Below are 12,434 nucleotides of genomic sequence, written 5' to 3'. Positions count from 1 at the left end.
ATTTCAGTTTGGAAGAGAAAACAACCTAAAATAGTAGATTTTAAGCAAAAAAGAAATAACAAAAGCAAATACGTTGTATAAATTTTTAACAAATCAAGGACCGTTCAGCAAACTGAGTAGTGGAGTAAAAAATAAAATTTGGCAGAACCATAATAAATTACTTGAGAAACTACATAAGTAACTGAACAGACTTCAAAAGTCTAAATATACATGGATGTACACCACATACACAGATTTCAAGGTATTCACATTGCAGGCTTTTCAAAATTTCACTGTTTTGATTCTGTTTTACAAATATGTACATCTACATGACTTCCAATTTAAGTACAAACCATTAAATATCAAAGAATGTAATTTAACCTAACCTGTTCTATTGTAACAAGCATTGACTGGTTAAATCTCACAAAAACATCTCTCAATTATTGCAAGGGCATGGTAATGCAGCGTGCGCATTGTAAAATGCATTTCTTTGAGTATGGATCCTGTGTAAAGTATGCATTCACATTAGTCCATGATCAGTATCGTGATATATTTGTCTGGAATTAAGAATGCAGAATGTTTACTCATACTAATGCAGAACACTACTATTGGTGGGCAGGGAGGTAGTGTGCACATGGTGAAGCCTGAAGGTTCTTGCAGCAACCCTGCATCTGCCTCAGTGAAACCCACGTTGGTTTCCTGAGCTGTCTGGGACATTTCAATAGTGCTCTTTCCTCCCATCCAGTGACCAGATTCTACAAGTGCATGCAAACTCAAAGCAGTTGCTTAAAATGTTTCCAATACTCTTCACGGTATCACAAAGTTAGACCATAGTTAACAATGCCTCAGGTTCATGTGTTACCCCACATTGTAATATATCATTGAAGACTGGGAAGGTGGATACGGACAGAGCAGCTGTGCCCTCGAGTCATTCTGTATTGTACAGCAAAGAAACAGAGCCTCTGATCCAACTCATCCATGCCAACCAGATCTCCTAATTTAATCTAGTCCTATTTGATCCATTTCCTTCTAAAGTCTTTTTATTCATATACCCAGATGCCTTTTAAATGCTGTAATTGTACCAGCATCCACCACTTCGTCTGGCAGCTTATTCCATACACACACACTCTCTGTGTGATAAAGGTATCCCTTAGGTCCCTTTTATTATCTTTCACCTAAACCTATACCCTCCAGGTTTGGATTCCCCTACCCAAGAAAAGAAAACCTCTATCCATGCCCCTCATGATTTTATACACTTGTATATAGTCACCCCTCAACCTCCAACGCTCCAGGCAAAATAGCCTCAGCCTATTCAGTCTCTCCCTGTAACTCAATCCCTGCAACTCCAGCAACATCTTTGTAAATCTTTTCTGCACTTTTTCAAGTTTCTCAATATCTTTCCCTTAGCTGGAAGACCAGAACTGAATGCAGTTTTCCAAAAGTGGCCTAACCAATGTCCAGTACAGCCACAACATGACATCCTAACTTCTATATTCATTGCGCTGACTGATTAAAAGCAAAGTGTACCAAATGCCACCTTCACTACCCTGTCTTCCTGTGATTCCACCTTCAAGTAACTATGAATCTGCACCCCAATTTCTCTCTGTTTGGGAACCCTCCTCAGGACCCTACCATTTAAGTGCATAAGTCCTGCCCTGATAAGACTTCTCAAAATGCAACACCTCCCATTTATCTAAATTAACCTCCATGTGCCGCTCATCAGCTCATTAGATCAACATCCTGTTGTACTCTGAGTTCACTCACTCACTCACTATCCTCTACACGACCAATTTTGCTGTCATCCATAACCTTACTAACCATTCCTACTATATTCACATCAAAATCATTTATGTAAATGACAAAAAGCAGTGGACCCAGCACTGATCCTTGTGGCACACCACTGGTCACTGGCCTCCAGCCTGGAAAAAAAAATCCCTCCTCCACCACCCTCTGTTTCCTACCTTCAAGCCAACTTTGTATCCAGTTGAGATAACAAAGTGTGGAGCTGGATGGACACAGCAGGCCACGCAGCATCTTAGGAGCACAAAAGCTGACGTTTAGGGCCTAGACCCTTCCTCAGAAAAGGTTTTCATTAGCTTTTCTGATGAGGGGTCTAGGCCTGAAACATCAGCTTTTGTGCTCCTAAGATGCTACTTGGCCTACTGTGTTCATCCAGCTCCACATTTTGTTATCTCGGATTCTCCAGCATTTGCAGTTCCCATTATCTCTTAGTATCGAGTTGACTAGTTGTCTCTGGATTCCATGTGATCTAACCGTGCTAGCCAGTCTACCATGTGGAACTTTGTCAGATGCCTTACTGAAGTCCCTGTAGACAATATCCACAGCTCCGCCCTCATCAATCTTTGTCACTTCAAAAAACTCAATTAAGTTAATGACACAATTTCCCACGTACAAATTCATGTTGACTGTCCCTAATCGGTCCTTGCCTTTCCAAAAACATGTAAATCCTGTCCCCTAGAATCCCCTCCAATAATTTACCCACCGCTGGCTTTTCCTTACCGCCTTTCTTACATAATGGCACTGCATTAGCCACCTACCAGTCTTCTGACACCTCACCTGTGGCTATCGATGATACAAATATCTCAGTAAGGGGTCCAGCAATCACTTCCCTAGCTTCCTACAACTTTCTGTAATACACTTGATCAGGTCCCAGGAATTTATCCACCTTTGTGTTTTTAGTCATCCAGCCCATTATCCTTTGTAAGATGGACACTTTCCAAGATATCACTGTTTATTTCTCCAAGTTCTTTAGTTTCCAGATCCTTCGCCACAGGAAACATTGAAGCAAAATACTCGTTTGGAATCTTCCCCCATCTTCTGTGATTCCATACGTAAACAGCCTTAATGATCTTTAAGGGACCCTATTCTGTCTCTAGTTACTTTTTTGCCCTTAATGTAATATTTTGGAGAATCACTTCTGGATTCTCCTTTGCCCTATTTGCCAAAGCTATCTCACGTCCTCTCTTCGTCGTCCTGATCTCTCTCAAGTGTTCTCTTTAATAATTTTTAATAAATTGCACATTTTGTTTGACATTCCCTTGACAGATGCTTTTGTTGGAATATTACAAAACAGCTCCAGACATTGTGAAGTTCAAAGACAAATGGAATGAGGAGACAACGTATTTGGAGAAAGTTAAAGTAAGTTGGCTTTTCTCCCCTTGAATATTCCGAATATAGTTAAAGATCCCAGATGTTGTATTGAGCTGTTTTTTGGCTTCCATGTGCACCTCAGACGTCCAAAAACAAATCTGGAATGAAGAAAGGCTGATGTGGGATTTCACAGTAATGAAAGTCATCAGTAAGCTTTGTCTGGCATAGGCTCTGTGCTACTACAAAGGTTTCCTGGAGAAATGTTTTCCATTACCAAATACGATGATTCCCCATTGTTGCGCTTTGGCTTATAGGTAACTCCAATCTGTTTGTACACAATAATAGGAATAATTTTCCTTTATTCTGCATTTTAATGTCTTCAAAGTGCTTTTTCAAGAAATTTAACCAATTACTACAACTTGCTGGTATGGCTATATCTTAATCACTTTTTTCCTTTTTGCATTTAAAGGGATCCCTGGCCAATAAAACACCAAAGGACCAAACCTTTGTCAAAGTTCTGGAACACATTTATAACCAGCTGAGTGCCTGCAGTTAGTTAACTTCATTTGGATTCTTAGCAGCTGTGAAATGGAACAAAGCTGGAAAAATAAAGGAACTGAGGAAGGTGAATGTGGAAATTATTCAGAAGAGATCAGGGTTGAATTGGAATGTGATTGTTCAGTGTTTACTGTTATTGAATAGTTTGTGTTAGAGACAAACAGATTTGCCTCAAAATGATTGAATGTTGACACCAATTTCAGTTTGTAGACTGTTGGTATCTAGTTTCACAATAGAATGACAGCTCGAATGCAAAATGTTAAATATGAAGATGTTCAGAGAGACACTACATTTAAGTAATGAACTGAAGAATGTTTTGTGAATGATTTTGTAAAAGCTCACTTCCATGATATCTGTGTGTGTTGTGTACCTTCAACAGCTTTCAGGATGAGCTGGAATCCTGTTAGTGAATCCAACAAAAAAAATAGATCCCTAGTTGGAAGGCTGTGGTGGGAATGTGGAAATAAGGAAATAGTTAAAAAGAAAATTACAAAGCTGTAGGGTATATCCAAATAGCTTTTGTCACTGAGGGTACATGTGACAGTTATGGCTGCGAAACCTGAAGGGATTCTACTTTCTTAGTAAAAAAAAAGTTGTTTGGAAAGTTAGGCACCTACACAGGCTCAACTTGAGATGCATTGGTTTGACATTGAGAATACCTAGTGGAGAGTCTCACTACTTTCTGCCCCAATGCACAAGAAGTGAAGAAATTACAAGAAGTACCAGCAATCTTATGTTGCTGAGAACCTTGACCTCTGATCTGCCTTGGAAATTGGAAGCTTTCTAACTCCGCCTGGTCACATTTAATTATTTGTACTTTCTGCAGTACAAGTTGAAATCTGCTTAAAGTGCATTTATTCATAAAATACACCTGGAGAAGAGATGAATTTAGATCTTGCCTCTATTTTCCTTTTGATGCTTTACGGACAGGTTGTGTCTTGTTGATTAGGGTTCACACTCCCTGGCTAGCCAGTTGAGCACTGCTGGCAGTAGAAAGTTAACATTACTCGCTCTCCTTCTACTGCCCAATGATTTTTGTTTTTGCCTAGGAAAAGGAAGAGTGTCCTTTTGCTGGGACTATCCCATTAGGCACAAAGGAAAAGGCTGCATTAAAACTACAGAATCAGTTTTCCCATGTGCAGCTGGCAAGGGTCCTATTAGCTGCGATGAGTGGTGGGTTTCAAATCAGGAGATCACGGTACAGGGAATTTGAGGTACACACCTACGTATTATCAGTATTGACATATTCTCAACAAGACTCTCTTTAGGGTCCTTGCACAGTTAGTAAAGGAAGATTCACATTTGAAAAGCTGGGATCCATGCTGTTGTCTTTCTTTATAGTTGCTCAAAATGTAATTACAGTAGTTCTACACTGTCAAGATGAATATGCTTTAGCGAGCCAGGTGTTGTAGGACATTCAGGTTTTTTCTGTTGTGGGCAATTAGGTGCTTCTTATATAAGAAAAATTAATAGGTGCTTTATAAAATGTAAATACCTCATGTACAATAGGGAAGAAAATGTGCAAGTTTTGCAAATATTCAGCAAGTCCTGTTACTGGTAAACAAAACACTAGCCTGTCACATTTTGAATTTCAAATCTCTAGTTGGTATTCACAGATTGCTGTCATCTGTTGGTTGGATTGATATGCCAGTGTGTGTGTTCCAGAGATGAAAAAAAATCTAGGTTCCAGTAGGGTGTGTTGCTGATCTTACCCAGGGTTGCAATAAATCGGTGGTCTCACAGCTTGAAGTCTGGCTTGTGTGTGTGATAGAGACTACTACTTAATAAAATTGCACAGGCATTCACTGTCACTTAGATGAGGCATAAAGTGGTTCCTGGCACAGGATCAATGTTTTCCACTGGGTTGAGATGGGAGAGGCAATGTCTGTCTGGAATCAAACAGCCCTGTTGCATCTAAAATGGTAGCGACCTCCGATATTACCGTAGTCTAAGACCACTTTCTGAACCAGTTCACAGTCTTCACACTGCAACACATTCTTTTAGGCTCTTGTTTCATGAACATACTACAGTCCACCTGTTTAAACTGTGCTGTCATTAAGCTTCATGAATCATGACCACACCCCTAATGATATTCCTCAAAAAGCTATTAAAACCTTGCCCATAATGACTGCTACAAAGTGGTAGTATCCCTATCTCTGGACCAACCTCTAATCATCACATACCAGCCATGAGATGAATTATGCAAAGGTGCAGGTTTGTGCATTCCCACAGAAAATAACCATAAATTCCAAAGCCATAATGTCTGATGACAGTATAAGCTGACCACTAGATGACACTGTTGCCTTTGATTCTGTTCGGGGTGAAAGGAAACAAATTTGCGTGTTCTTCAACATATACAGTATCACCGTTATATTACACTGTTTGCATTGGATGACCTTCAGAGGGCTGGCTTCTAAACTTCAAATGTTTGCAGCTAGCAAGTAAGTAAATAACCCAGTGCCATCATTGTACCTAGCTAAGCGAGGGTGGGTTAAACATGCAATCTTCCCAGAGCAGCAATGCAGCTTTTAAAGACTGGTCTTCATAGACATTCCCTTGTTGCTGGGAAGAGGTTGGCAGATTTTCATGAGCAGAATCACAGTGCCAGTTGTTTTTGTAATATATTTGATGTTTACTTTTGGACACAACCGGCTTTCTTGGAGCAGCTCCTTGGTATAAACACAAGGGGAAAGATAGTCCTCCATCTGAGTGAAACTACTTTTGCCAATAAGGTGCTGCTGCCTGACCTACTGAGTCAAATTTCCAATTGTTAACCTGCAAATGCTTAATACAGTATTATTGAAGTTCCTTTTGAGCTATCTTAACACAGGGAAGTTAACTGGCTAGCACCCATACTTTTAAAAAAAAGTACAAGCAAGTTTACACAGAAACAACACCCTAATGGATGAAGTCACCCTGAAAGCCTTCTACAGAAACAGATTTATTCCATGTGTCACTGCTGTGATTATTGATTGTATGGGAAGCAATGAAACTAGTGATAGATTCAAAGCTTTAAATCTTTCACTAATGCGAGATGTTTGCTAGAATTTCCTCAGAAGGCAAGGTTTTGCATCAGTGCACAGTGAGAAATTTACCCACTTGTATGATGTCTGTAATTTCAAAACTTCACATTTTCCCTCAGTAGCAGTAGACAAGGCCCTTAACTGTTGGTCTGGCACTGCTAAAAATGGCACATGATGCTTGAAAGTTGCAGGAATGTATTTAGGGAAGAGAAAAAAAGCTCATTTTCAATCTACAGAGAAAATGCTGCATCAAGAGAAAATAACTTAATTTGATTTTGGTAATCACACTTTTTGACAAAAGTATTAGAAGCCACGTTGGTTGGCTTGACATGTTGAGAACAAATAGCCTCTGCGCAAAATGACACAGCAGTTGCACTTTTTGACCTTAAGTGGAAATGGGAGATGGGGCTTGGGGGTCGGGACAGTGATCTTTCCTTTAGAAGCAGGACAACGTGATTTACACCTTTTCTTAGTGTGAAGGACAAAATGTGGGATTTTGTCAGTTATGTAAAAGACTTTGCAGACCCTCCCATCTACTATACGTTACCAAATCAGAGGTACAGCTCAGATTTTCATTTTTTTAAAATTAACTTCGGTTAATACATCAACTTACAGCCACTTTTCAGGTGCTGCAGGAACATAACATTCACTTAAAAAGTGGCTCTTGGAATTCTAATTTAGCTGCGTTGTATGTTAGGACTACATATGTCCATGAGCATTAGTGATTATATTTTTATGATTTTTTTTATTGTAGCACTTTAGAGAAGTGTCACCAGTTCGTAGGGGAGAAATTGTTTTATTTATCAATCACTACAACTATTTGTATCATGCAAAACAGATACTTTTAAGTTTGATTAACAATTAACAGACTTTAGCCAGGTGGGGAAATGGATATAAAAGGCTCTGAACAAGGTGGGAGGACAATCCAGTTAGGGTTTCCACTCTGTAACCTAGCCCATATTAGAATATTTGTTTGGCAGGCAATCCTATGCATGAGCAATTGTCCTGCCACACTTGAGTTAAGGAAAAATGACAATAATTAAGGTTAGGAACTGGAATAAATATAGGGTTTTGTGGAGTGGGAAAGGCAAAACATTTCCAGGAAAAAAAAAACTTCATGTTCAACTCTCATTAGATTTATCTCCAGCTTTCCTTTGTGTTGAATGTGACTTCCAGTGCGGTCTCAAAAGTTAATTAGAAAAGCTATACAAGCATGTTGGGCTTGCTTTTCTTATCAAAAATATTTAAATTGGTTGTGTTAAGTAGAAAAGTTAAACTTTATTTATCAATTTTATTTTCTTCCTGGAACTTATGGTGTAAGTGGTGGACTGCCACTTGGGACACTCAGGTATTCATTTTGTCTGTTTCTTATCCCAGCTGTGCCTGACCCTTAGTATTAACAACATAATTAAACTCTCCAAATTTCAAGTTATTCCTTAATTGGTCCCAAAAGAAGGTGGGTGAGAAATAAAATATCAAAAGAGCTAGCTGAGTGAACTTTGAATGATGAGTTAGTAGTTGTTCACGAGATAGTAATTTGCTGCGATGTCTTTATCAGATACATGACATTTATAACTTTCAAGCAAGAGTCTCTATAGTCCAGACTGATGCCACAGCAGGCATTTAACTGAAACTGGCCATAAGAGCTCCCTGTGAAATATGGTTAAGAGTAGTCAATGTGTCTGACCCTAGTGCTCAGTGCAATTCTTAATGAAGCACAAATCAAGTGCTCTCATGCAGAGGTCACGGAAAGCTGATTTTTAAAATGTTGCACATTTATAAGTTGTTGGGGTTGGAACACTTGGAGAAAAGGGCTTTGAGTCAAATTATCCTTGGAGCTGAAACGTAAGTCCTCCCAGCACCAGGCTCACTTACTTGAGTACAAAAGAAATAGTTATAAAGGTTGTGGCTTAGGACTTGGTGCATCATATCCACTATTGCACTGCACAGCGTCTTAGAGGAGAATCAGGGCTTTAAAGCCTCATACTTTCAAGTCGTGGCAGAAACAGGATTGTGGCTTCTTGTTACTAAATAGACCAAGTGAATTTAATGTAAAAGTGCTGTAAATATTCAAACTGTTTTAAAGAATTGCAATTATGTTGAAAACCCAGATGTAGACACTTTTTAAATCTCAAAATATAATTTTTAAGTTTTAGTTTTCATTAATAAAATGGTTTTGAAAATCTGAACTTCAGCTGTGTTTGCTTTGAGACAGAGGACTGTAAGTGCGTTTCCAAGTACGATAACCTGAGAGACAGCAAACTCCAACCTGTGGTACTAAGCTGTGGACAGCCCTGACTTATACAAAGCTAGAGTGCCAGCACACTGAATGAAACTTGCAGAAAACCTTTTTCCTTGTGAATTGGAAATTTGGACTTCACCCAGTTTACTCTCGTACTTAGTAATTTTTTCCAACTGTCTTTCCTGATTCCTGGAAACTAACAGAGTTTAATACAGCTAGACATTCCATCCAGCAATACATGCAAAAAGAGGCCCTGATGTGTTTCAGTTTTCTCAAGAGAGTTACTTTTACAAATGTGAAAGGCTGGAGCTTTCACAAAATTGGTATTAGAACTGAGATTCATGATTGATGCTCCATTTGTGGTTTCTACACGATGATTTCAGTGGTAAATAAGCTGCTTGGAGTGCAAGTGACCAAGAGATCTCTCCTCAGCATTGGTTAACTCAGTACAGAGTAGCAAACAATGAAGGAACACAAACAGAATGCTGGAGGAAAAAGAACAGGTCTAGCAGCATAAGACATTTGACATCCTCAGTTAAGTCAAACACAGTTGAATTGTGGAACCTACGTACTTTGGAATACTCTTTGCTACTGCCCCATGCCTTCAATTGATCAACAGATGGTATTCTATTTCGAAGTGACAATCTTCCCTGCCTGAAAACCAAGGCAAAAGTACGCCAAGGCCTTACCACAGTGTAATTCTATGTCAACGATGCTGCATTTTGTTTTGAGGAATACCTTCAGCATCAAACAGACAGAATCCTACACAGCTGTAAAGAGTCTGATCAAATCAAAGTCAAAGAAATTGTGCCTTTGTCATGAATCTTACAATCTGGCAATAAAATCACGATCAGAGTTCAAGCTAACACAATCCTACTATTTCATCAGTGAGGAATGAGTACAAACACAAACTTTCACCTGTTCTTCAGTGAGGAGAATTTGGACTTTCTGGTGAGAGTGGATTCACTCTTGTCCAGCTCATGATCGGACATTCCACAGTTTCTTCACACATAGAAAAAGCATCAGGATAGTATAACTAATTAACATCCCTGACTAAATGGTTACAGTTAAATATTTTTAAATTCTAATCTGCAATAAAATCATGAATTGTGATACTCAAAATGAATTTCACAATTGGAAGAGAGTTCCAGAAGTAGGTGAAATAAGTTGACAGAGAATGAAGTCACTGAAAATACAATAATTATACAGCTGGTCAGATAAAAATAAACTTCTTCTCCAACCAAGAACGAACTAATCTGACTCATGAATGTTTCTGGCATCCAAATCTCTGAAGACTCTGGTTCAGAATAATAAAATTATGCAGGTGTTTAGAGCTCCAGGAGGCCAGTCAACAAGCTATAAGCATTGCCAAACATCCTCCAGCCAACCATTCAACAAAGCTTTAGACATATGAGAACCAGCCAATGTAAAAACTGGTGATTTACATTGTCTGGTACTATCAATGGGCTGATAATTGGATGGATTAATAGTGTGACAATTTGGGCTCATCTTTAATGTCCTTGATTGACCAGAACTACAAACTATCAAGTTGGGAAAAAAAGGGCTTTACTTCTCCACTATTGGATCGGTGGCTTGAATAGATTTAATGCAAGGTTCAAAGCAGTACTGCAATTCTTTGATAAAACTTAGGTTTTAAGACATAGATAGGTTGTTGGTTAGTAATGGAATCAAATACAGGAGTAAGGCAGGAGAACGGAGTTGAGAAAAATGATCAACATTTTTAAAAATGCACTATTTGTGCCAATGGTTCCACCATTCAATATTATTAAAGCAATCCTTGGCTGCAACTTCACGTTCCTGTCCATTCTCCACATCTTCACTTCCTCAAGCTCTTAACGTATTCAGTAGTGGTGCATTCACAACTCTCGCAGATAGAGAATTCCAAAGACTCCCAACTCTGAAGAAATTCCTCATCTTAATCCTAAACGATCAACACCTTATTCTGTGTTTTTAATTCTAGATTCCTCTGATTGGGGAAGGTAGCCTCTCGGGGTCTACCTTATGCCACCCATTCAGGTATGTGTATCAATGAGATATTCTCTCATTCTTCTGAACCCCAGAGAATATCTGTACAATTAACTGAGGTATACGTCGTCTTGTGGTGCAGTGGTAACATCACTTTCTATGGGCCACAATCTCCAGGCTCAAGTGGCACACTTGTTGGCATTGGAAGGAGTTTGTTCATGGAATAGTACAACAAGCTAATAATCAGTCAGGAATCCTTCCACCAGTTTCCTGTTATTCTCCAAAAGTGAAGAAAATGCATGAAGATATGCCTAAAAATACTCATCCCATGACAGCTCAACATTCTTATCCTAGTAACCAATTCAGCAAGCTCCACTCTACTACCTCCAATTCTAGTATATCTTTTCTTAAACATGTCAATCAAAACTGCATGTAGCATACCAGGGTGGTTTGACCAAAGTCCCATACAGATTTAGCAAGTCTTCCTTATTCTTGTAGTCTAATCTCATTACAGTAAAGGTATCCTGATTGCTGTACTCACATGCTAACTTTGCAGTCTTCATCCCTCTGAACAGGTTCCATGACTTTCAAAAAACTGCGTTTCCATTCTAATATCCAAAGTGAATAACCTCTCATTAACCGGCATTACACTATCTGGGTACTTGTTGTCCACTCACTTAACTGGTCTAGATTGCTTTGCATTCTTACAGCTTGGATTCACACTTAGCTTTGTATGAGCAGCAAATTTAAGTACATTATTCTGTCCGTGTCCAAATCATTTAATACATTGTAAATAGTGGAGGCCCCAGCATCGAATCTTGCAGCCCTCCTTCAGTCACAGCTTATCAAGATGGCAAACATAGAACATAGAACAGTACAGCACAGAACAGGCCCTTCAGCCCACAATGTTGTGCCGACCATTGATCCTCATGTATGCACCCTCAAATTTCTGTGACCATATACATGTCCAGCAGTCTCTTAAATTACCCCAATGACCTTGCTTCCACAACTGCTGCTGGCAACGCATTCCATGCTCCCACAACTCTCTGCGCAAAGAACCTGCCTCTGACATCCCCGCTATACTTTCCACCAACCAGCTTAAAACTATGACCCCTCGTGCTAGCCAGCAAGAAGCTTTTTCCCAGAGTGGGGGCCTCAATTACTAAGGGTCATGAGTTCAAAGTGAGAGGAGAAAAGTTTAAGGGAGATTTGCGTGGAAAGTTCTTTACACAGAGGGCAGCGGGCGCCTAGAACGCGTTGTCAGCGGAGGTGGTAGACGCAGACACATTAGTGTCTTTTAAGATGTATCTGGGCAGGTACATGGATAGGCGGGGAGCAAAGGGATACAGACCCTTACAAAATAGATGAACAGGTTAGTCAGAGGATCTCGATCGGCGCAGGCTTGGAGAGCCGAAGGGCCTGTTCCTATGCTGTAATTTTCTTTGTTCTTTTTATCTTTCCCATTCAGTTGGACGTGTGCTTATTTTTTGCATTTTTATAAGCCCCTTTCTGTTTTATGCTGTCTCTTATCTCTT

The 12,434-nt window shown here is 39.4% G+C and overlaps 1 protein-coding gene across 1 annotated transcript in view; it reads left to right on the top strand.

Annotated features, from left to right (window-relative positions):
* The window catches only part of mpnd (MPN domain containing), a 55,672-nt gene extending 46,886 nt beyond the window's left edge, over window positions 1-8,786 (top strand). The window contains exons 12-13 of the mRNA XM_048559720.2: window positions 3,046-3,138; window positions 3,560-8,786. Coding sequence (XP_048415677.1) covers window positions 3,046-3,138; window positions 3,560-3,646 — 180 coding nt within the window. The 3' untranslated portion in view covers window positions 3,647-8,786. The remainder of the gene's footprint in view (window positions 1-3,045; window positions 3,139-3,559) is intronic.
* The last annotated feature ends 3,648 nt before the right edge of the window (window positions 8,787-12,434 follow it).

The sequence above is a fragment of the Stegostoma tigrinum genome, chromosome 30, assembly GCF_030684315.1.
Source record: "Stegostoma tigrinum isolate sSteTig4 chromosome 30, sSteTig4.hap1, whole genome shotgun sequence".
Classification (NCBI taxonomy): Eukaryota; Metazoa; Chordata; class Chondrichthyes; order Orectolobiformes; family Stegostomatidae; genus Stegostoma; species Stegostoma tigrinum.
Note: the sequence above shows the minus strand (reverse complement) of the source record. Positions and strands in the feature narration are given on the sequence as shown.